The 22052-nt window shown below is 37.7% G+C and overlaps 1 protein-coding gene across 1 annotated transcript in view; it reads left to right on the forward strand.

Annotated features, from left to right (window-relative positions):
- The window catches only part of LOC149804495 (uncharacterized), a 90786-nt gene that overhangs the window by 10362 nt on the left and 58372 nt on the right, over positions 1-22052 (forward strand). The window contains exons 2-8 of the mRNA XM_089933044.1: positions 4702-4970; positions 5897-6040; positions 6423-6564; positions 8392-8553; positions 8837-8994; positions 13224-13391; positions 13929-13969. Of these exons, the coding sequence (XP_089789170.1) occupies positions 4702-4970; positions 5897-6040; positions 6423-6564; positions 8392-8553; positions 8837-8994; positions 13224-13391; positions 13929-13969 (1084 nt within the window). The remainder of the gene's footprint in view (positions 1-4701; positions 4971-5896; positions 6041-6422; positions 6565-8391; positions 8554-8836; positions 8995-13223; positions 13392-13928; positions 13970-22052) is intronic.

Below are 22052 nucleotides of genomic sequence, written 5' to 3' on the forward strand. Positions count from 1 at the left end.
ACACACACCGACACTATAATGACTTGCTGCTCCTGTTAAAACATAATGGATTTGAAACAAAGATTCGTTCCATAGCCGTGGTAATTCCAAGCCTAGATGATAATATTTGTTGGTTATAACACGGTTCGGTCTATAACATCGTCAGGTTCTAAATACCTTATTATGGATTTACGAAAAGATTTGGTCCATAGCTGTGATAATACCAACCCTAGATGATAATATATATTTGTTGCTAGTTTTGAAAATAGCCTCTTGTATCTTGGTTATTAAGTAACAAAAATACTATTGAATGCTTGACTGTTACCCAAGTGGTTTATTTAATATCAAAATTCACCATGGAATGCTTGACTGTAACCCAAGTGCTCTATTTAGTATCAGAAACACTATCAAACGTTTAACGGTGTATCTAAGTGTCTTATTAGCATCAAAAGACACAACTGCATACTTGACTGTATATCTAAGTGTCTTTACGGCAAATTAACAAGTGATGTTCTTACTTTGAATAATTTCCTCTCGACTCTGGACAAATTTCTACGTTGCGTTGCATATATGTATAAACTCTGAATCGATACTGTGTCGATAGGCTATTAATTCATCTTGAAGTGCTGTTTGACTATAGATGAGGCCAATCCTGGAGTGCTCTTCACAAGCTTGTTGATCAGGGAGGTAAACATTCTCTTTAAAATGAGCGTGGGATTAAAAACAATTATTTTAAGTCAGAAATTTAACCATCATTCACTCAAATAGCCAATACTTCAATGTTATGCAAACTTTTAAATCGTTCGCCCCCATCCCTATAGCGACAGGAAAGCAAACTTAGATGATGGTCCTTTGCTATTACTATTCCACAATAACCTTTCTCACTATCATACTCAAATATGCTTTTTTGTAAATGGGATCAGTGAGAGTTGATTATAGACTGTATTTAATATGACAACCGAGTTACTGTTGTATTGTTTCCATATAAAGCAACTTTATCAGTGCATATATGCAGTTCTTTGTAATTTGCATTACAGGATGAAAGCAACATACTGCTGAACATACGATGATGATGAAAAGTTAATGCTACTTATACATAATGATTACTTAAAATCACCACCAATGGATTTGGGTAGGGGTCGCGTCGCCCCGCCCTGTCTTTTTTATAGATTAGTTTTCGCTTTTACCTTTAAAAAATTCATAAGTGACAATATTGATTTGAAATGTTGAATGATCAGACATTTCTTATAATGAGAGAAGGAATTATAAATAAATGGAACTTAAAATTAAGTTAGTTTATGTTTCTATAGCTTACGCCATATTTATTTGCGGGCTAGGAACCTCCAAGAGCATGACTGGCCCCTACCTTAATGAAAAGCAAACAACAAAAAGTAGCAACAAATCCAAATTGTTTTGAAACTATAGTCCCTCCTTTACTGGACAATTTACTGAATATATCACCCTGTCTGTTGTTGTTTTTTTTAAAATTTGTTTTCGGGGTAAAAATGATTAATCCCAAAATAAGGTTGCAAAAAGTATTTGGGCTTGAAGAAAGATTCCAACACGTTACTCAATCATCACATGTTTAATATCTCAAAGTTTCTAACGCTCTAGAAATCACTAATCTTGATTGTTCCTAACGTGCACCCATTCTTAATTTGTGAAAACGCTTGCTGGATAGTATATCACAAGTGAATTCTTTTATATCGAAAATCGGTGAGCCACAATCCAACCAAACCCACCATACTTTAAAGAAATATATTTACCAATTAACACGGTATAGAGTAAAATATGGCATGTATCGAAAAGATAATTCTGCAGAAATAGTGCTTTCAAGTTGCCACATTTGTGATACAGTTTACTGGTAGAAGGTCAACGTTCCACTTTTAATACTTCCTGATGTGTCAGTGATGACAGGAAACGATCATCCTACTCAGAAACATATAAACCTGAAAAGTATTTTCTGACCTGTTTCTGGTCCAAATCAGATCCATTCTCTTTTCTTTTTATCTCTGTTGACCGTCCTCTTCCGTGGCCCCTCCCATTTAGGGATGCACGGCGTTTCATTTCAGCAAAACGCACATTATAGAAAATTAATGATCAATTATAAATCATTAGTTTATCTGACGGATTACTATATTAAGTTTCTTTATACGTAACATTTGTTTCCTCCTTGCCATTCTCATCTTCATCCTTTATTTTCTCTTTGTTGGAACAATCTTGTTCATTTTTAAAACATAGTTTTATTGTACGTATAAGGTATTAAAATGCCGGTGTTTTGCTTTATTGACATTAATCATGTTTTCAAATGAACTGACTAGAAATGGCAATAAACCTTTCTTTGCCTATCAATATATAATGGATATACTTGTTCGCAAAAAGGGTTAGGGTGATTGGTAGTAATGTGGCATAGAGAAATACTGCTGAAACTGAAACCAACTTATAGTGTTTGAATTAAATCCCAAATGGCATTGAAAGTTCTGTCACAAGTCCAGTGTATGAAGTGACGACTGAATTTCAGTGGTGTTCCAAATAATTTCCTAATGAATGTGTTGATGTGCATGTAGTTTTGAATATGCTAATGTGCCAGTCTGGATTGTGATGAAGTGCTAAGTCTTTTGATTATCACAATAATATAATCCAAAACTTTCCCTGTCTAAATTCACTATGATTCCAAATTGATGTTTTCTTCCACTAATATTATTGAGTACTTTGTAATTATAATGAATTATAATGTGACTAAATTAATCCATCCAGATAAAAATAAAAAGTGAACACTACAATAAGAATGATTAATTTTTCAAGTAAACAACATTATATAAAAAAACTAAGACACAATACTATAACCAGGATGTAGACCAGTCAATTCTAGAAAACATTCAAAGTCTACAACAACTTTAGGGATTTTCGAGTGGAAAACCATGTCCTAGACCCAGATTTAAATAAACATGTTTATACCATTGATAATGATCTGAATATTTAATCCACAGCCATAGAGAAATATTAGCAATATATTATATTGTTTAAAAAATAAATGACACTGGACTGGTACAAAATGAACAAGGTCAAGTATAAGATACAGGTGTATATAACATATACTCATTAAGAAAAGCCAACAAATAATGCGAATTAAATATCCATAACACAAGTATCAGTCGAAAATGTTATGAATGTTAAAACATAATTATTGGCTGTCTGATCACATAATATGGCCTGCTCATAAAGCATATGCTTTGCTCTAAATTTAGCATATTTAATATTCCTTTTACTGAATGTATGCCCTTCAAAAGTACCACAGTTACAATTACGCACTTCGAGCCTGGAATTACTATATGCGATTCCCATAATTTGTATTATCAGTTAAATATTATCGGTCAGAATCAATTTCATAAAGGTATGTGTATCTATAATTTGGATTTTTCACGAGTTTTCTGTCGTATTGCTACGATGTCTGCAGTGTGACAGTTTCTAGTAATGTCTAGCAGTGGGACATCCTGCCACAGACATGTAGCATGATGTCCCACCCAGTCACATTATCGTGAAACCATGCCGATCAGACCTAACACTAACTTCTTAATGCTGAGTGCCTAGTGAGGCAGCTGTTAGTACAATTTTTATAAGTCATTGGCATGACTCGGCCGGGGTTCGAACCGCGAATCCCGTATCCGAGACAGACGCTCCAATCACTAGGCCACCTGAGCAGTCGTTTTTATAAATAAATAGGTAACACACTTGATAACAAGTGCTTCCAAATATTTAGAGGTGTTATCTTTGCTTTGATGTTTATACTAGTAATGTATCGTTTCATATACTAACTCTCAGACTTCCGCTGTCGCTCAGTATATAGATTGTCTGACTCGTAATCCAAGGGTTCGATAGCAGTGAAACCTGGTTTTTCTGCCTCTATGTGTCATTGAGAAAAGCAGTTAGCTTCGATATGTTTAGCATGATAAAGCCAATAATTTGTTGGAAATCGCCCCAGAACACCCACAGAACAAATCAACTCTCAGACGGCTGTTTGGTTCTGTTTCTATTGGAACAGTCGACAGTGTTGAGGTTTTCTTAAATTTCGCTCAAGTATATTTCCGCTTCTAAATTAACTGTCATCTATTCTTTTCTACTTTCAGTTTTATGTTAATATTTTGATTTTGTAAATATTTTATTTTCAAGCGTGTTGAATGGATATTACACGGGAAAAGGCTCATGTATTTTTCCATAAACTGTGTTTTGTATGTAAAAAAAAGTGGAATAATCCATCAGAATTTTGAGACTCTTCCTGTGGTAGAAATATGAGGTTGTTGTTGTTTTAAATTTGTTATAAGAATGTAATTTTGTTTTATACAATAATAATAATAATAATAAAAAGAAGAAGAGGAGGAGGAAGACAAAGATCTTCTGATTACCTGTCGTGCTAGTTCGTCAGACATGTATGTCTCTTTCTGAAAATAATATAAATATTTAATTACAATTTAGACGAATGATGAACATAGTTTGTTTTATGAATGATCTTTGTATGTCAGTGTACCCTCAGAGCATTAAAAACAGTGATAGCCAGATCAAGAGTAAGCTAATAGCAACTGCAAAATACGGAGGGTGTTGCATCTGTTTAGTTACCTGATCCCTGCAAATAATGTTATTACTTGTGATCCATCATGTAGTAGTACCTTTGTCATTTATTGCTATGACATAAGCAAAACATTTGTCCTCTGCTGGGAATTTCAGATACTATTCACTTACCGCCTGGCCTGGCAAAAATCAACAGGACCATGTGGAGCTGGATGTGACGCATCGATAATTGGAAACCAAGGTGACGTGACTACCCCATCACTAAGTAACCTTACCTGGCAGTGCTCCATAAATTGTGGATACAAATGGGGTCCTTGGGATATTAACTACTTTCTTACATCAGTCAGTCGCAATTCTGATGGATGGGAGCAAGGAGAAGGGTCTTTTCAGCACATCTTCAATGGCACGGGGCCATTCAAGGTTTGGTAAGTACAAATGACAGAAATCTTTCCATCCACAATATAAATGGCTAGTTGTTGAATTGATGACCCGGTGTATAAGTACTCTGTCTGAAACTTATGTATTAGCAATGGGAGCTGATGTATCGGTTGTCCGTCTGAAACTTAGGTATTGACAAGGGGAGCTGATGTATTAGTTATCTGTCTGAAACTTAAGTATTGGCAATTGGAGCTGATTTATCGGTTGTCTGTCTGAAACTTTAGTATTGGCAATGGGAGCTGATTTATCGGTTGTCTGTCTGAAACTTAAGTATTGGCAATGGGAGCTGATGTATCGGTTGTCTGTCTGAAACTTAAGTATTTGCAATGGGAGCTGATTAAATCGGTTGTCTGTCTGAAACTTATGTATTGGCTAAGGGAACCGATTTATCGGTTGTCTGTCTGAAACTTAAGTATTGGCAATGGGAGCTGATGTATCGGTTGTCTGTCTGCAACTTAGGTATTGGCAATAGGAGCTGAGAAATACTTTAAAAAAAACGATACAACCCATTTTCCATGCTTACGAAAAGTTGTGAGGTCACTGTTTTGTTTTTAGGTGATCGAGAGAAAATTAATAAACTATCTTGTCATTCCAGTGCATTGAACATTGGTCTCCGTACAGGAAGAGAAAAAACTTGTAGGTTGTTTTATTTTCGTTTTGAAAGACAATATGTAGAACCATCCATATATGAAAATAATTCCTGCAAACGTTTCTGAATAATTAGTGTCATTAATGATTAATAAAACAATTATAATTATTTAACCATAGAATATTTTAAATAATTATAAAGTGCAATCTTTATTTGTATACACATGCATTATCTTCAATTTCAAGACATGCACTGTACTATGTTAGTATACTTATTTCTATCAAAGAACCTTAGTATGAACTAAAATATGGTTTAAATTTACAGGTTGAAATATTTTCCCTGGATACCTTCTGGACGCTCTCCAGTATCAGAAATCGGCTACATGTATACAGTTGTTGATCTGAGGAAGAGAAACGATATAAATCTAACAAACAGCAGTCCTTATGTATCCATTCAGTCAATTATAGGGTATGAAGTTGTAATTACTAATTACTCTTCTTTCCAACCTCCAGCATATCGCTATCATTTCAATTACTGCAACATAAAACATGCTGAGCACATTTATAGCAACGTCCAATACAAACTATCAGATTTTATATGAAATAAAAAGATCTTCTTTTCCATTGAAGCATATCAGTATAATCCATATAAGAAAACGTTCATAACGTAAATATGAAAACTGAGCATACACACATTCGTTACGTTCAGGGTTTATGTACATAAGCAATAGGGTAATCGGAAGACCGCCAGTAACTGTTCCCATTCCTTATTTAGATGATATCCACCTCTTATAAGTTTTATTGAAAAGGTACATTTTTACCGGGTTTCAAGACAAATTATATCTTCATAGGGTACAGCTGAATTGTTCCACTGTAATGCAATTACCTGTGTACGATCCTGATGGAGATATGGTACGTTGTCGGTGGTCAGAACCTCATGAATGTGACAACGCATGTACAAATGTACCAATCAACACTGTACTCTTGAACAAGGTAAATATAGGTCATGCCTATTGACAACAGCCATGTCATTATTATCTTTAGAAAAGGATTATGATCTAAGGTCTTCAACAACAACAACTCACAAGAGTATGTATTAAAAACATGTTATGTACTAGGTCATTGTCAAATAAATTTATCATATTTTTTCTGATATTTGATATTTAATTGATAGATACCTCAAATTTCCTAACACTAATGAATGCATGTACCGTATTATTCACTTTTCTGCCTAACAAACAGAAACATAAGACTTGAACAGAAAGTCATTTCGAGTAGAGTGTCAGTGAAAGAGATAAAATGATAACCAATGATAAATTATTTCATCTCACGTTTGATAAGTTATTGAATATTTTGGATTAAATAAAGAGTCTTTAGCAATTATTTCCATAAAGACGTATAAATTATGTTTAGTTGAACGAAGCCTGATTCCGTAGACTAAGTTCCATATTTGAATTTTCATACAAGCAAACATGAAATCAATGAATATAAATCAGACAATGGTTAGTATATTCATGAATATATCTTATCTTTATAACACCATTAGCTTTTTGATATTCTTATTTATATTTGATTTAATTTAATTGTTTGTAAATTGTAAAATCTTTTTATTTTTAATTTCATTACATACCAAAGTAATGTAAGTTTGTTTACTAGGAATCTGATATTTTCCAGAAAATTCAGTTTGACCTGACTCTTTTCAGAAACAACTAATAATAGAAACACTGTTCTATTTTTGACTTAGTTCCCGACCTTGATTTAGAAATCACTGAGACAAGTAAACAATTCTCTATTTTTATTTTATTCTCCGAGTAAAATTATTGGCTTTTATCAAGGTCATACTAGGAGTACATGATTTTAGATGTAAACAGCCTCTGTTTCGCAATTCTGGGTTTATCGAAATTGCGCAGTAGTTAGATTTAATAGTGATGATTAGAGAGATATTTCTTAGTTGGGCTTCTGAATACTGGGACGTAAAGTTCCTTTCGTTGTGACCAGTTTGGAGTTACACTTTAATTTTTATTCAAATCATTTGGATTCTAAAAGATTAATCCTTTTTTTCTGGAAATATTTGAGAGCTCATACTGAATTCTTAGACAAAAACATTTCTTTAAATTTTATTTGGAATTCAAACACCGGAATGTTATTTTCTGTGGTTCACAAAGAACTGTAAACACATCAGCGCTATACTGACTATAGTATACGTCATCACCTTCCATTTCGGATTTTTCGTCGGGACTCGAACTTGAATTCATTAGAACATTTTATTACTAGGACTTCTAACAATTTAATTCGTGGATTATTCTTGCATTTTTTCTGGATGCGATTTCTTGAAACCGTAAGTTCTTTTTTTCTTTACATTGTTTATCCAGGGAAATCATTATTTGGTAAGTTTTTCAGCGCACGTTTCTTTCAGTCTTTTGTTACTGTTTATTAGAGCCTAAACAAGTAACATAAGACTATTTCATCTAATGTTGACTCGCTGTAAGTGTATTTCAGTCACCAAAAATTTTAAGACTCGCGATCTAAATGGGAATATTTTAATGACATTGGAAATTATAAATTTGTACATTTCAATGAATAACGTTTGAAAATAATTATCTAACTCATCCAGATATTCATTAGAACAACGTTTTTACCAAAAATATTTCAACTATACACAAAGAAAGAATAAATTCATTTCAATTTAGTTGAAGGTTTAAAATGTTTCGGGGAAATATTTTTATTTAATTTGAAATTCGTCATAGTTTTATGTTAAAACGTATATAAAGGCTTGCGTCATAAAGGTATTTACATAATGTTCTAAGCACATTTTTTCAGGTAAACTGTTCCGTACAAATCAACGCATATTCATTCCAAGGTTACTTTTCAAACGAAACTTATCGCCTCACGATTATGGTGGAGGATTTTCCAAAACATAACATAACACTTGGATCTGATGCTAAGAACAAAGAAACAAGTCTAAGCAGTATACCTGTGCAGGTAATTTTTAAAAATGGCTCAGATTACGTTTTCTTCATTAAAACTTGTAAACATATGTTGGTACTATATCTTCGCACGATTTAATAACTATTGCTTTATATACTGATTCCGCGTAAGAATTTTAGGGGTTGCAATAGTAATCATGTGTCTTATAAAATGCTAGGCTTTCATTTGTTTCTGTCTGCTCATTAAATAGTGAATGATTTTTCAAAAGTAGCAAAAGAAATTGTCTAAAGAAGTATCCATTAATTGTAACTATGACATGTTTTGTGTATATTTTCAGCTCACTCTGCGAATAATTGATACTGGCCGTGAGTGTAGATCCCTTATGACGTTTGTTAGACCAACTGCACGACCTGTCCGCATGTCTTATACTAACCACAGTATATCAAATTCAGTCTTGGTGAAAATCGGTTTCTATTTGGAGACTGAGAACAAAAGGTATGTGACAAAATATCATTACTTCGTATTTACACGGAGATATTAGACTGAAATATTGAAATTATTTAAAATATAGAACTCTATATAAATAAATAAATAAATAAATAAATAAATAAATAAATAACGAATGAATGAATGATCGTAATGTTACTGAAAAATTCTGAAATAAATTAGTTTTTTAGAGAAGAATGTTAGTGAAATCGTAACATAATTGCAGCCACAAATCTCTCTCTCTCTCTCTCTCTCTCGCGCGCGCGCGCACACACACACACACACACACACACACACACACTAAACCAATTATTATTGTTAAATTCTCGTTAATATAAGTATTTACGTATTCAGTATTCATTGTTTCTTCATTTGTTTCTGCTTACTTAATTATACACGTCTGTGTTGCTATTTATTCATTTACCTGCACATTTAATTGCTTAGCTACCTACCTACTTGATAAGTAACTTACTAAGTGAACACATTTTAATGAAATAAATAAATTTATTTACTGACAATAAATTGCTTTCCTTGTTATGAGCAATCTTAGATACAAAAGACAAAGGACACTGTAAGGAACGTTCTTTTAACGGTGACCGTTTATATTTTTCTCTATTGTTTAGAATGTTTGCTTTCCAGGTATTAATATCACATAGGGTTTAAAAACTTCTCCAAGCATTAACAATTAAAAGTTTCGCGATTTTAATCGAAGCATAGGTGACTGCAGTGATACCTAGTCGCTATTTCTTAGAATGTCTAAAACATTATCTGATTAGCGTTAGCAATTTAGTTTTTATTTTGAAAAACTGAAATAAATTGATGAAATATTTATAAGATTAAATTATCTTTTAGATGTTTGCAATATTTTTAATAAGCTTTAAACTTTTGCAACTGTCACTGTTCCTGTAGAAATGGATTTTAATATATACCTGTAGTGCAGAGACTGATCATAGTTTGACATTTTGCAGATGCGCAAAGTACAACCATATATACTCACGTATAAGCCGAATAATTTAATAAAAGTAAAAGGCCTGGAAGAAGAAGGGGGTCGGATTATCCACGGGCCAATGTCTAAATTTGACAGTTTTAGGTCTTTATGTTGACTACTGTAATGGCTGTAAATCTTGGGACAAGAAACATTATATACCTGTAGTGCAGAGACTGATCATAGTTTGACATTTTGCAGATGCGCAAAGTACAACCATATATACTCGCGTATAAGCCGAATAATTTAATAAAAGTAAAAGGCCTGGAAGAAGAAGGGGGTCGGATTATCCACGGGCCAATGTCTAAATTTGACAGTTTTAGGTCTTTATGTTGACTACTGTAATGGCTGTAAATCTTGGGACAAGAAACATTAATTATTCCGTGTCCTAAGACATAGGCATGTACAAAAAATAACTTTCGGTAACCCGACATTTATTAAACTGTTTTAAAGTACTATGATTGATTTTATTATTAATTTGCAAGTGCATATTTTCTGATTTCTCCAACACGACATTAAATAAAGTTAAATACAGACTTCATAATTCGCGGGCCGGTTGGGTTTACACGGGAGACCATGCTGAACTATAATGTACAGTGCTTACACAGTGCAAAGCGTGCATAGCATCACTTAAATCCTTATTTATTCCGAATCATGTTAGATGCAGATTTTGCTTTATTCATTGTTTCGACCAAATTGCATTCTTCCAGATAACATTTCGGCTAGTCCTTCATATGCTGTTTCATTTACGTTGAATCACGCGCTCATGAGTTACTCATTTTCAATGATACAAGCGATCCTACAAATTGAGGTAATATTGTAGAAAAGGTATGCACGTTTAATTGTACATGGCACATAACCAGCATAATTTACATGTTCAGGAAGAGTGGTAATAATAAAATCTAAATTCTCATATAGTTCAAGTAAGATCAACGCCAATCAATTTTAGTTTTGTGTTTTGGCTGAACAGACATCATAACCTTCCACACAATGGAAAGCTTGATGTTTCGGCGTCTCCTATGTTGATAGTCGGCGAATTTGTCTTTCATTTTGCGACAGCAGTACAGGCCAGTTAATCATTAAAATCCTGAAACTAGCTTGTGTTAAGAGGGAATTTTGACTATACCAATACATTGATGTGTAATTGCCTTTTATTCCATAATATTAGCACGATTTCGTAAAACGGGGTATAAGGCATACCTATGAACTTTTCAAAAGCTAAGTAGGAAAACAGAGTAAAAAAACAGAGATTGCGACCTAAAACCCGGAGATTTTTCGTGGCATTTTTAAAGCCATGAGTTCACTAAATATTGATCAATCTTTCTGGTCGAATATGCGCGAAATCTGCAAAAAGACTGGTCGTTTCTCCCTGTGATACGCCATATTTTCCCCCAACCGTGCCTTATTTTCATAGTCTGGTCAGCTGTGGTCAAACTGTACAATAGCTTAAGATTAGTCTTAAATAAACAAGCAAGAAAGCTAGCGTGGCTAATTAAAAGTTAATCCTTATCGATGCAAATATGTGGTGAAAACAACTGGCCCTCAGTCGTTATTCAAAGAAACCATGTCCTACACTATTGTGTGTAAACGCAAGCACCAGCAATTGATTGGCAAATAATGATTCCCAAATTTGTTGAACTAAAGGTACCAAAATAGCCAGCCTCTTGGCGCTATAGCATATGATGTTGTTGTTATAGGGTTTAATGCCATTTTTCAGCACAAGATAGGCTATACATGGCGGCCAGTAATAATGGTGGAGGATGAACCCGGGAAAACCCCGGAAAGAACCACCGACCCACGAGAAGCTACCGGCAAGCTTTCTCACATATCCACATTGGCCGAACCCGAGACTCGAACACAAGCAGACAGAGGTGAGATGGCAGTGATCCGTGACAGAGAGCGCTTTAGACCACTCGGCCACTCGGGGCCCCTATAGCATATGAAGTTACATTACTCGTGGTGATCACTCTTGGGATTGAAATTAATTGTGGACGACGTTTTCTTTGTACTGGTTTATTTTTTATTTTTGTACTGTTGTAGAATTTTTAAAAAATCATTAATTTACGTGAATACTGTTTAAACTTAACATTATATTTAGTGAAAAAGCGAATTCTTTCTAGTAAAGTAATTATTTTGTCACAACAATAATTCACAGGTGATACAACAGAACATGTAGGACTTTTCTTGTTTAGAAGAAATGAAAATCGAAGACATAATAATCGGGAGTTCTCTGCAAAAATCGGAAGATATTAAATCGGGAGGTAGGCGTGGAGCGACCCTAAAAGTAGGGAGGTTTTTTTTCCTCTTTGCATGAAAGTTGACGGGTAAGGTGTAAGGTCGCTTACATCAAAAGCAAACTACAACTCAGCTTTTGCGGTATGAGCATAATTTTCGAAGCATTATTTCTGAAACTTCATTATTGTATCTTGGAAATATCATTAAAGTTTAGCGCAATGGTGCCCATGATTCGACTCAATGGGATCTGCTTAATTCTTCGTGCAATCAAACCTACAATGTACGTGCGGTGGCGCCCTTATATAAATACGTAAAGTAGCCTATTTGTGAGCGTTGAATCGAACCGTATTGTTGTTCGTTGTGTTGTCATACTGGGATTACATTTGAATGAGTTGCGTATTTACAATTTCAAAGCAAAGTAAAAACATAATTACCGGTGCACTGATATAAAATGGACAATGCAATAATGTATAAACAAAAAAATAATCGAGTCAAAAGAGAGAGAGGTAGTGTTACAGCAACTCGCGATTGCTAAATTCTTGTAATCGTTCGATCAGATTATACACAAATATAAATTACGCAGAAACAATAAGAAAACATAAAATTAAATAAATTACTTAAGTATACATGTAATTATTTTTAAATATAAGTTTGCATAAATAAACGCATTTAGAACTTACCTCGTGCATCTTGAGATGTCTCGGAGTTGTGGGTCGGCTTATACGCGGGTCATGCACTTTTTAGTGTTTATGCCTGTTCAGTTTGGGGGTTCGGCTTATACGTGAACGGGCTTATACGCGAGTATATACGGTAGTCTTGTTTCATCATCTTGTGATAATATTCAGACTGTAGTTGGCACTGAAAGCCACAGTGCACAAGCACACACTGATGTCCTACAAGTTCATGTATTTGCTGTCGGTAAATATTATGTTATTTCCAACTAGATATTTTATTCGAAAAATTTTCGTATAATCAGTTCTAGCTAATAGTGGTGCACCCTTTTGACTTCTTTTTTTAGAACTACTGACTTTCAAGTAAGTGCGCCAGCATATGCAAATTATACAATATTGGATGATGATGCTAAGTATGGGAGACGTAATGTGACAAAAATTGAGATATACTGGCTACCCAAGTTGTCGCAAATTGGTGATTACCAAATATGTGTTTGGGGCACCGATCAGTATGGGTAAGCTATCTGAATTTGTCTTGTATTTAAAAATGTACTGCATCTAAACACAGAAAGATGGAGGCAGATCTTTATTTATACCGCACGTATTTAGAAGACTTGCTTTTTACCTTACCATATGAGTGATATAATTGTTGCTATATGCGCTGATTTTGTATTCAGTTATCAATCATTAAAATAATATAGCAAACGAGTATATGTTATAATTTCATTAAAATAAATAAGCAATGCTCAATTGCATTTGGCAGTATCCTCGTAATTCGAGACAAAGAGGTAGAAATTACGACTCTGTTAAATACTTATAGAAATTACGACTCTTTTAAATACTTATAGAAATTACGACTCTTTTAAATACTTATAGAAATTACGACTCTGTTAAATACTTATTGTAAAGAATGATCACGTTACAAAGGAAATTAGGACTCACTTAAAAATAGATTTTGCATGGAATGATCACCTTGCAAAGGAATATGTGCCTTTAAATGAGAACTATTATCGTTCTTAATAATTTTAGCTGAAAACATTTTGCATTTTTAGATTGACGTCAGGTGCCCGATGTGTGACAGAAATTGTGCAAGGTAATGTCAGCATAGCTTTCTAGAATACCTTTAAGTACTGTAACACATTTCGATCCATGACGGTAGCAATGTTCTATGAATAAATTACTTTAGCAAGTTATTAAGTTATCTGTTTTGTTTCTTCATGTCTGTGAAACACAACGTTTTTACCTACAGTTATTAATAACTGACAGCAGCATTACGTTGTAAGAATTCTCTCTCTCTCTCTCTCCCTCTCTCTCTCTCTCTCTCTCTCTCTCTCTCTCTCTCTCTCTCATCTTCCCCACAGGTGGCACATGAGATATTTTCGAGTTTTCTTCAATCCTTGGGTTCTGCTGCCTTGCGACCTACTGTTGATCATGTCAGGTTGATATGTCTGAGATATTTTTCCATGGAGTGTCTCCATGTCTTTTCGGGCGCCATCCTCCACGCTTCCCATGTTGTGTCCATTTCATTGTCATGTTGGGCAGGCTGTATCGGTGTATTCTTAAAACATGTCCAAGCGATCTCCATCTACATTCCTTTTACCGCTTCTTATACAGGCCTTGCGCTATGTTGACTTCAATTCATCATTCCGTACCATGTTATGCAAAACAATTCTTATTCTTATTAAGCACTTGGTGTGGGATGCATACAGTTTCTTGATGATGGCTTTGTTGTTTTTCCAGCATTTAGATCCATTAGCTAATGATTGCGTCTGTACCTGTTTCAGCTTCTGTACCGTTGACAGTTTTACTCGGTGAAGATACTACTTGATGGCTAATATATATATTCCCACACACCTCATATGCATAGTAGTTGTTAAGATAACTGTAAGTTTTGTGCTCCTAAATTAAAAAGATTTATTTCCCACTGTTAGTACTAAAGCAGCCAGGATGTTCAAAACCACTTGTTACTCAGGGTGGAATCCAGATTCCATATGTTGACCCTTTTTATCGAGGAAAGCATGATCGAGAATATCACGGTAGTAGTAAAGGGGGGCACTTTACGGACAATGGAAATTAGCATTACAAGACCCCTTGGGGCACTTTACGGACAATGGAAAATTAACATGGAGAAAAATCGTGGGGCACTTTACGGACAAGGGGAATTAACATGGCGAAAAATCGTGGGGCACTTTACGGACAAGGGGAATTTAACATGGGAATAGAGTTTGGGCTTGTTTAGGGACAAGGGGAATTTAACATGGGATTTTTTTCTTTAAATTTTTAAAAAAGGGGTAGGCAATGGAAAGGCTATCTCTTTTCGAGAAATATGGCTGGCCCTGAAAAGGGCCTTTGGTTTATGTTAATATGCCCTTAACATAGAGGGCATTTGCGACATCTTCTTTTCCTCAAACTTCGTCTTACAGCAGGGCCATACATCAGAGTCCTCTTGAGGCAACCTTGTCTCTCTATATAGACTCTTCTTATCCACAGGCTGCTGTTGGTCCTGTGGACAACGGTCCACTTGGATCGGACATACATGAGCATGTCCGTCCTGAACATCATTGTTGACACAAGGGTTGAAGATTCAACGTCTGTCCACATGTTGAGGCTCCGAGAATAGGTGAATCAATGCAGTGAACGGCGCTTATTTATAGGGACAGGAAGGATTGAAACGGATTGAGTTCATTCACCAATCCGAACACGCGTTACAGAATTCAGTCAGCCCGCATCCAATCGTAAGAGTGCAGTCTGTGACGTCACGTAGTCTATATAGATTCGCTAGCGCTTGTGTGCAGTCAATCTATGCGACAGTGATTCAACATGACGGAAACTCAGAAAACGATCCATTGGGGTGCACCAGCAGGAGAGACTGCCCAAGGGAACTCGGACTTACTTTCAGAAGAGGTGAATTGGGATTTTGTGGATTTTCTCTCCTCGCAAGAATTTGTTCCGGAACCTTCGTTACCTTCTTCATTACCGCAAGTGGAGAATTTTAGACAGAGACAGAAAGAAGAATTGGAGAAATTTATACAACGACAAAAGGAAGCCGAACAAGTTTTTCTCCTACAGCAACAGCAGCAAGAAGAAGAGGTAAGAAAAAAACAACAGCAGCAACAGCAAGAAGAAGTAGTAGCAGCAAAGAAACAAGAGGGTGAAAATCAAACGGTCACGGTACTGTTGGACATTTTAGCGGAGTTAAGAAGTCTGAAACAAATGTATCAGACTTCTTTATCACGACCGAAGAGAATACGACCTTCCCGAGCTAAACATGTCAACCCTGTGACTAAGCCTACCGTACCACCCTTAGTGATTTCAACCCAATCATTATCATCATCATTACGCAGTCCAGAAGTAGGCCTTGGCCGTGGCAAAGGCTTAAGGCAGTTAAAATTGATTGCTTAAACTCACCCCTGCACCATAAAGAAAAAAAGGCCCTTTTCAGGGCCACCCACATTTCTCGAAAAGAAATACAATTTCAATTTGCCAATAACTCAAAAAAAAAAAAAACCCACCCATTTTACCCTTATAGTACGTGTCTGTGTATGAGTGCGTGAGTGTAGCTTCTTATTTTAAAATCAAAACTCAAAGACTCTTACCTTATATCATTCATTTATTCTTTTATCCATTTTTTACAATCCAATTCACAATTCACAACACAACACTTTAATAAAAAGTTCATTGATTTCTTCTGTCTCCTTGTTTAGTCTCTCTGTTTTTTGAATTTCTTCACCGTCACACTCTTTTCCTCTTCTTCCTCCTCGCTTTCTTCCCTTCTTCTTTTTTTCTCCTGTTTCTTTTTCTTCACCTGTCTTCTTTCTTCCTCAGAAGAATCCCTCTCTTCCTCTGAAGAATCCCTCTCTTCTTCTGAAGAATTCCTCTTTTCTTCTGACTCCTCTTGTTTCTTTTTTGGGCAATCTGGAGACCAATGTCCTTTTTCTTTACAATAATAACAGGTATCTTGACTTTTGTCTTTTTTATCCCCTGTTTTTTTTCTTTTTTGACGGTCTGGACACTCTGAAGACCAATGCCCTTTCTTCTGACAGATATAGCAAGTATCTTGACTTTTATCTCTAAAGGAAGGAGAGTAGTCCGTAGGCTGGTCTGAAGAGAATTTTCTAATGACCCCTCGCAAAGCTCTGACGAAACGTTCCATCTGGTCAGTCTCTTCCATCGTTGTGTTCGGCTTGAGAGTGAAATGAATAGTGAAAGGACAAGACACACACCCTTTTATATACGCTGGTCTGCTATGACTATAAAGTAGTTTATGGTGTTTGAACTTGAGTCATTTGACTTTTTGCTTTCAAGATGAAACGATCCCATTCATTCGAGAAGAAAGAAGAAGAAAGTAAGAGGCAGAAACGTGATCTATCGCCTCGTACCAGGGCTGAAATCTTGGCACAAATTCATGCCAGTGATTTTGAAGAGGACATGAGTGAACCAGAATCCGAACCCTCTAAACCAAGTTCACCACCCTTTGTCAACCCTGAAAAGTACTATTCCATTCGAGAGACGGAAAAGCGCTCCTCTAGAAAATTTAGAACCACGGCTTACAAATACACGGTGAAGTTTAAAGATTTCAAGGCTGAAGTGCCGTTAGAGAAAGCAGAAGTGTTCATCACTGAGGTGTGGGATTCTTTGCTCACTGCACTCAAGCGACAATGTCAACCCAAAGAAGACGATCGCTTGAGACTTTCCATACAACACGACGGTTTGAAATCCCCTGTTTGGATCGAGTTTAGCACCCCTGCAGAATTGACTGCTTCCAAAGTCATGGACAAGATTCAACACGTACAACAATCTAATGATCAGTTTGACATCACCGATGGTAAAGCCACACTGGACATGACCCACGTCTCTCCTCCTCAAGGGACAGGACGCAAAAAGATGTTATTGGTGGACGACCTTCGCAACACCAAAAAGAGTCTCGTCCGAATTGACAACCCTCATGACCAGATGTGCTTAGCCCGTGCCATCGTGGTGGGACGAACCTATGCCAACAAGAACGACACGGTAGAATGGAAAAGAACCTGGGACACTATTCAACGTTCCGACCGAGCCAAACAACGAAACGAAGCAGAACTCCTGTTACAACAAGCCGGACTGTCCAAAGACACACCCTGTGGCATTCCTGAGATGCAAAAATTGCAAGATACCCTAGCTCCACGCTACACCTTGAAAGTGCACCCTCAAGAAGTGCGCGGACCTCTGTTGTTTCGAGGCCAAGACTTTAAGGACGGAAAATACATTCATCTTTATCATCACGATGACCATTTCGATACCATTACCAGTATCACCGGATTCCTGAAATACAGTTATTACTGTGAGAAATGTGACCATGGTTATAACAATCGAGAGCAACACAAGCATTGCGGATGGAAATGCACAGGATGTTTGGCCTCTTCACCCTGTCTGAGCGAAGAACCAGTGCCTTGTTCAACTTGTCTGCGCACGTTTGTCAGCCCTACCTGTTACCAACAACATTTGAAGACGCAAGGTTCACAGAAGAAATGCGCTTGTCAACTGCTGAGATTGTGCTCTACGTGTGAACAAGTCATACGTACCAATAATACCAAGGCACACGTATGTTCAGGAAAGAAAAAATGTCACATTTGTCACCACATCGTGGACTTGGAACACCAATGTTACGTGCAAAAATACCAACCCCCACCAGAGAAAGAGGACGGTCACAAGAAGAAAGGCAATTTCATCTTTTTCGATTTCGAATGCATGCAAGAGACCGGCATTCACATTCCTAATTTCTGCGTGGCTCATCGAGCGTGCGAGAAGTGCATTCAAGAACCTATCTTCAGTCATTGCCCTCACTGCAGCAAGATACCCGGAGGACGTGAAAAAATCTTTCGGGGGCCAAACACGTTAGCTGATTTTGCCCAGTGGGTCTTAGACCCCGTCGACAAGACGTGGAGCCAAGAGGACATCGAACGTTACGGAGATTGTCATCGTCATGCCACGGTGATGGCTCACAATTTCTCCGGATACGATGGACAGTTTCTTTTGAGGTACTATACGGAACAAGGCACCGAGTGTCCTAAAGTGACTTTGAACGGAGCCAAAATCATTTTCATGCAAGTGGGACAAGTACAGTTTAAAGATTCGATGAGCTATTTGGCCATGCCTTTGAGTCGAATGCCTAAAACGTTTGGAATGACAGAAATGGCTAAAGGGTACTTTCCACACTTTTTCAATACGGAAGCCAATCAACACGCCGTTCTACCCCATTTGCCTGAGGCTCACTATTACGACCCCGACAACATGCGTACCGAACAACGAGAAGCTTTCTACGCTTGGTATCAGGCTCACGCCTCTGACCCCTTCGACTTTCAGGAAGAAATGTTAAAGTATTGTCGTTCCGACGTGGACATTTTACGGCGTTGCTGTGGAAAATTTCGAGAACTGTTCATGGAACACGGAGGGGTCGATCCTTTGAAAGAAGCTTGCACCATTGCCAAAGCGTGTTCCTTAGTGTATCGACAACGATTCATGCCTGAAAACACCGTGGCTGTCATCAGTCCTCAAACGACCCACTTTGTCAAACGTCAATACTCGGTCAAAGCCCTACGTTGGTTACATTACTTGTGCGACAAGGAAGACAAGTGGATTCAGCATGCCCGCAACGGAGGAGGCGAAAAGACCATCGGAACGTATTCGGTCGATGGTTGGGACTTAGAAAACCCCAAGATCGTGTACGAGTTTAACGGTTGCTTATTTCACGGATGTCCCGTCTGTTACCCTGACCGTGACACTAAAAATCAGTTTTTGCAACGAACCATGGAAGACTTGTACCAGGACACTTGTCAGCGACGCCTAAAGTTAGAACAGCAAGGATACCAAGTGGTGGAAATGTGGGAACACGAGTACGATCACCGTATGAAAACCGATCCCGAGTTTAAACGCCTCGTGGAAAGTTACCGGTTCATGGACCCGCTGAACCCGAGGGATAGTTTGTACGGAGGAAGGACCAATGCCACCTGTTTGCTGTACCAAGCCGACGAAGAGAAAGGAGAAGAAATCAAATACTTGGACGTGTGTTCGCTGTATCCCTACGTGTGTAAATATTGTCGCTTTCCTGTAGGGCACCCGCAATTGCTGACGGAACACATCGACCTGAAAAACATTCGACAATACGAAGGCTTGATCAAGTGTAAAGTTTTGCCTCCCACGAACCTATACCATCCCGTCTTACCTCACCATTGTCAAGGCAAACTGATGTTTCCCTTGTGCCGTACTTGTGCCGAAACGTGCAACCAAGACCAGCCTTGTCATCACAGCCAGGAAGAACGGGCCTTGACGGGAACCTGGGTCAGCGTAGAATTGTTCAAAGCTCTGGACATGGGATACCAACTGTTAGAAGTGTACGAAATTTGCCACTTTCCCAAGACACAACAGTACCGCAAGGGCGACCCCACGCAGAAAGGCATTTTCGCCGACTACGTGGATGCCTTTTTGAAACTGAAGCAAGAAGCCAGCGGCTATCCTTCCTGGTGTCACACTCCCGAAGACCAAATACAATTCAATGAGAAATATTACGAACAAGAAGGTATCACTTTAGACCACATCGAGAAAAACGAAGGCAGGCGATCGTTTGCCAAAGTGATGTTAAATTGCTTGTGGGGTAAAATGGCACAACGACCGTGTTTACCCAAGACGGAATATTTGACAGAACCTTCCCGCTACTTCCAGATGATTCACGACAAAACCAAATACATGAAACACGTGGACGTCGTTCGAGAGAATTTGATCTTGGTCAATTACGAAGAAGATCTGGACTTTGTACAAGACGACCCTTTTGGAAATGTCATCATTGCGGCTTACGTGACAGCCCATGCTCGCTTAAAATTGTACGAAGCTTTAGAACTGTTAGAAGAACGCGTCCTGTACTTTGACACGGACAGTTGCATTTACATCCATCACCCGATTCAACATCACCCTGACATCGAAGGAGACCGTTTAGGAGCCTGGACAGACGAGCATCCCGACGACAAGATTCTAAGTTTCGTCAGTGGCGGTCCCAAAAATTACGGCTACGAATACCGGGACAAACAAGGAGAAGTGCACACGATGTGCAAAGTGAAAGGACTGACTCTGAATTATCGTACCAGTCGAGTGGTCAACTTTGGGGTATTGAAAGAAGCCTTGCAATCGGGAGAGGATGGAAACTTTAAAGTGACCACCTATCAACCGAACAAGATTGTACGTTTACCCACTCACCACATCGTCAGTCGACCCTTGGAAAAAGTCTATCAAATCGTGTACCAGAAGCGAGTGAGACTTCCCAATCATTTCACCTTACCGTACGGTCACGTCGGTATTGGTTTGTATATAAAAAGGAACCCTAGACAAGATCGATAGTTCATTGTGACTACCAAGACCGAGCAAACAAGATGAATACTTTGAAAGAGACATCGTTCCAGTTTGGGGATTGTAAAAAAGTTGTATCTTCCTCTAGTGTGACTAATATTGGATGGATAAGACCCAGGCTCTGCGACGGAAAATGTCCGGAAGGAAACTGCGATTGTCCATGTGGTTACCATTGTAATTGCGTAACGGAGTTTGCAGACGAGTGCGATTGTGAGCCTTGCGATGGGACCGATGCTGTACCTTGTGACCTGAGCGATGCCGTAAAGCATCATGGGAACTTTAGTGCCCCTACCCCTATCATGGAAAGTGATGCTGTGCGTGTCAAACCTGTGGGATGCGAAAGCGATGCTGCTCGTCCTCTTGGACATTTTACTGGGTTTCGTTTTAAAGGGGAATGTCGACCTTCACGTTTACCTCCCTACGGATGTCATCCAGCCCTGAGCAAACTCCTACCCATTTCACTCAACCCTCATCGAAACGAACCTGTGAAAAACGAATATTCGTTTCCTGTGCGTTTGTCGGAATACTGCGACTTTGAAAATCGTCTTCAATCGTTCAAAGGAAAATGGCCTAAGTATCTGGGAGGACCGACCCCTGAAGAATTAGCCAGAGCCGGATTTTTCTACTTGGGCGAAGGAGATAAAGTCAAGTGCTTCAGTTGCAGTGTGTCACTTCACCACTGGGAACCGCAAGATTCGGCCTACGTAGAACATGCTCGATGGTCACCGAATTGTCATTACTTACCCTTAGTGGGACCGAGACATTGAAGTAACTTCTTACCATAATAATCTGTTCATGGA

Source organism: Sinohyriopsis cumingii, chromosome 2 (assembly GCF_028554795.1).
Source record: "Sinohyriopsis cumingii isolate HCF-2022 chromosome 2, ASM2855479v2, whole genome shotgun sequence".
Taxonomy (NCBI): domain Eukaryota; kingdom Metazoa; phylum Mollusca; class Bivalvia; order Unionida; family Unionidae; genus Sinohyriopsis; species Sinohyriopsis cumingii.